This window comes from Delphinus delphis, chromosome X (assembly GCF_949987515.2).
Source record: "Delphinus delphis chromosome X, mDelDel1.2, whole genome shotgun sequence".
In the NCBI taxonomy this organism is placed as follows: Eukaryota; Metazoa; Chordata; class Mammalia; order Artiodactyla; family Delphinidae; genus Delphinus; species Delphinus delphis.
Genome location: NC_082704.1, coordinates 9497381 through 9501289, shown reverse-complemented (window position 1 = coordinate 9501289; position 3909 = coordinate 9497381). Strand labels below are relative to the sequence as shown.

General features: G+C 65.4%; 1 protein-coding gene across 2 annotated transcripts; it reads right to left on the bottom strand.

Annotated features, from left to right (window-relative positions):
- Window positions 1-458: 458 nt before the first annotated feature.
- Window positions 459-1808, bottom strand: SOX3 (SRY-box transcription factor 3). Of its 2 annotated transcripts, XM_060001597.1 has the most exons (2): window positions 787-1382; window positions 459-702 (listed from the first exon to the last, which is right to left on the bottom strand). In XM_060001597.1, the coding sequence occupies exons 1-2, from the start codon at window positions 1365-1367 to the stop codon at window positions 459-461; spliced, it is 825 nt and encodes a 274-aa protein (XP_059857580.1). In that variant the 5' UTR covers window positions 1368-1382. The 2 variants fall into 2 exon arrangements, with proteins under 2 accessions (XP_059857580.1, XP_059857579.1); XM_060001596.1 differs by having other exon boundaries at window positions 459-1808.
- Between the last annotated feature and the right edge of the window lie 2101 nt (window positions 1809-3909).

The window sequence follows — 3909 nt, the reverse complement described above, 5'->3', positions numbered from 1 at the left end:
GCAAAGCCCACGAGGAAAACAGATGCAACGCTACTGGGGGAGGAGGCGTTGCAGTTCTCAGGCTAGCCTCACCAGAGAGTATGTTTCTCCCATCCACTCACTCGGCTAACAGCAAACTAACGAAACAACATTTTCAAATGCAACAGAAAACCCCAGGAACCCAGGAGGAGAAGGGGGGTGCTGCTTTTTCTTTGCAAACAACACAGCGATTCCCAGCCTACAAAAGGGGAGGGAGGGGCAACGGAGAGAGGCAGGCGAGCTCGAGAAAGTCCCATTTCCGCCACTCCGGACTCCTTTTTGCTTTTGTACAAAACCCGACAGCTATAGCAAAACTTTCTGTCCTCCCCATCATCGGTACAAGGCAACAGTCCCAGGCAAGCAAAGCTAAACAACAAGGCGTCCCAACTCGGGGGTGCGGGGCGGGGTGGGGCGGAGGAGCGGCGAGCGCAGGCCGGTGCTCAGATGTGGGTCAGCGGCACCGTTCCGTTGACGGCAGTCCCGGCGCCCTGGTAGTGCTGGTGCACGCTGTGCAGGCGGCCGCCCGGCAGCGGCGAGGCGGCGTCAGCCGCGTCCCCGCCGGGCGGCAGGTACATGCTGATCATGTCGCGCAGGTCGCCGAGGCACGCGCGCTGCGAGTGCGACGCGATGGCGGGCGGCGGCGAGCTGGGCTCGGTCTTCACCACCGTGCCCATGGGGCCCAGGCTCATGGCGGCGGCGGCCGCGGCGGCGGCGGCGGTGGCTGGCTGCTGCCCGTAGGCGGCGGCGGCGGCGGCGGCGGCGGAGGGCGCCATGCCCCCGTAGCCCGAGGCGGCAGCCGCGGCGGCGGCGGCGTTCATGTAGCTCTGGGCGCCGGGCGGCATCATGGGGCTGTACTGCAGGCCGGCCATGTCGTAGCGGTGCATCTGCGGCAGCGCGGGCGGCGGCGGCGGGCTGCTCATGGTCGCGGGCTGCGCGTAGCCCAGCTGCTCCTGCACCAGCGAGTACGCGCCGTTGGCCCAGCCGTTCACGTGTGTGTACGTGTCCAGGCGCTGGCCCACGCCCACCGGGCTGCTAGCGGCGGCGGCGGCGGCAGCGGCGGCGGCCGCGGCCGCGGCTCCGGGGGGCAGCAGGCCGCCGGGCAGGGAGTACTTGTCCTTCTTGAGCAGCGTCTTGGTCTTGCGGCGCGGCCGGTACTTGTAGTCCGGGTATTCTTTCATGTGCACGGCGCGCAGCCGCTTGGCCTCGTCGATGAACGGCCGCTTCTCGGCATCGGTCAGCAGTTTCCAGTCGGCGCCCAAGCGCTTGCTGATCTCAGAGTTGTGCATCTTGGGGTTCTCCAGAGCCATCTTGCGCCGCTGCCCGCGGGACCACACCATGAAGGCGTTCATGGGCCGCTTCACCCGGTCCTGGTCACTGCCCCCGCCGCCGCCGCCGCCGCCGCCGCCGCTCGCGCCACCGCCGCTGCCGCCGCCTGCGTTCGCGCCGCCGCCTGCGTTCGCGGTACTCTTGCCTGCACCGCCCGGGGCTGCGGGGCCGCCCGCGCCTGCAGCTGGGGTGGGTGGCCCCGCGGGGTTCTTGAGTTCAGTCTCCAGCAGGCTGTACATGGCCTGGGCGGGAAGAAGGTGCGCCAGGGTGGCGGGAGGAGAAGGCGCTCCCGGGGCTGGAGCGGCCACGGTGAAAAGGCCTGGGGACTCCGTCGGAGGGGCGCTTGGGGGCCGGTGGGCCAGTGGGTCGGGCAGGAAGGGCAGTCTTGCCGAAGTGCTCAGCGCCAAATCAGCGGGAACCTGCAGGCTACTCGCACCTGATGCGTTGTCTCGGGCTGGTCGCATTCGCAGTCTGGCCGGGCGCTCTCCGGGCCTCTTATATACCTGCTCGGATCCCCCGGGGTTGGGGCTCGGTCCGCCCCTCGCTCCCGGGAGGCCCGGTGATTGACAGGCTCGCAGTGGTGCGCCCTGGCCAATCATCACGGAGCCGCCGTTCGGCCCCGCTGGAAGAAAAAAGTTCGGGGAGTCCTTTCGTTCACCCCCACGCCCCTCTTGGGCCCGGTGACGTGATGAGAGTTATTCAGGAGGCGGGAGTCCCGGGGAGCCGCTCAGAGACCACCAATTAGGGTCTCAAAAAGTTTGAAAGAACGAAACTCGAGGAGGTGACGGAGGGGGGAGGGGGAGCGCGAGCAGGTTTGGGGGGGCAGGGGGCGCCCACGGGGTTCAGAAAACAACTTTGCAGCCCTGTCAGTGACGAGAGGCGTCCGGTCCCGGGTCCACCCTGCAAAGCTTCCCGCTGTCTGCGCGGAGGTCCTCTGACCGCTTCTGCTGCCAGCGTTAGGGACACTAGGCATAGCCAGCTACCCAGGCGGGCTTGGGGACTCAGGGCGCAGCGGAGGTACCCCGGGCTGCGGCTCCGAAAAGCCCTCCCAGGAATCGGCCCCTGTCCAGATGGACCCTCCGCTGGGAAGCCTCGGGCCAGCGCGCCCAGTACAGAGCGGGGGTCAGGGACCCGGGCTCGGGAGACAGGCTTCGGGACCGCGGAGCGCACGGGGGCGGCGAGGCTCCCGGTGGTTTGCGGGAGGGCGAGCAGTCAGACGCCCGCTGCCCCGGCCGGGCGGAGGCGCTCCCCTGCGGTGGTGCGACGAGGCGTGTGTGGGGGGCGGAGGGGGTGAACCGGCTTCGGCTCTCTTCTCCGGGCCCCCGCTTAGCGGCCCCTTTTTGTCTCTGCTCTCTGGCCATTTCGGTTTTTCCAGTCCGATGCCCCTGAGGGGGAGGGTCGGGCCCCTTGGAAAATCCGTTTTCATGGCAACACAGAGCCTCTCCAAGTGAAAGAAAAGTTTCTTGGAGGGGGGGGACGGTGGCCGGAGAGGAGCCGAGGCCGTCCTCCGGGCGAACCGCAGGGCCCCCTCCACTGGCCGCGCACCTGCCAGGACCACTGAGCGCTGCTCTCGCTGCGCAGCCGCGCGGCCTCCCCGGGGAAAAGGCTCTGCTTAACGGATTCCGTCCTTCTCCTTTTTTGTTTTACAGCCTTCCTGACCAGAGCCTCGAGACGCGAGACTCAGAGCGCGACATCACCCGCCTGTCGGGTTGTCTGCCAGACTAGCGGCGCGGGAACGCGGGCTGCGGGGAGAGGGAACCCCCGACTGCCGCCGCCGCCAGCCCAGGCGAGTGGCACAGCGTTTGAAACTCCCGGAGCCTCCGGGGGCGACGGGTGGGAAGGAGAAGCCAGGGGGTAGAGGTGGCAGAGACTGAAAGAAGGTGTTCGCACGGTGTGGCCCACCAAACCCCTAGCCTCGTGGAAAGGTGGGGAACCAAAAGAAAGGCGTAAATCCTAAGTGTGAAAAAAAAAAACAAACCTAGGTTTTTAGCCCCTTAGTGCTAATGCAAGACCCGGCGATCCTGGGAAGCCTGCACGCCAGGAATGTCCCCCTTTCTTGCACAAATTTTAAAGTAAGCCGTTGTGGCTTGGGGGACGCGGAGAAGGCCAGCCCGCCCTGGGGCCGGCGGACCGCTGGTACCAGAATCCAGGCTCCCAGCAGCAACGCCTCCTGGAAGTTTGGGGTCTCGAAACACTCCCCTAAAGTTTGGATTCCGCCTGGTCTACGTTCTCTTGCTCATCTGGACGGGGGTGGGGGGAAGCAAACGTATAGGGTCAAGGGCTGTGATCATTTGAAATGGGTGTACGGATTTAGGGTTTTAAAGTAAACTATCTGGGATGGTTATGTGTATGAGTCGTGTGTGTGTGTGTGTGTGTGTGTGTGTGTGCCTGCACGCGGACACGGGTATGTATACTTCAGCTTACACGGACTGGAAGGCAAGTCTCAGAAAACGGAATGATTCGCCAATCCCCACCTGCACCTGTTTTCTTGCCAACTGGCTGACACAGTCAAAATTTCCTAGGCAAACCCACCTTCTCCCAAAGAAGTCAATGTGCAGTAGCCCT

Bases quoted from the DNA above. Each gene is read 5' to 3' on its own strand.
- SOX3 (XM_060001596.1), bottom strand. From the start codon at position 1,808: ATGCGACCAGCCCGAGACAACGCATCAGGTGCGAGTAGCCTGCAGGTT.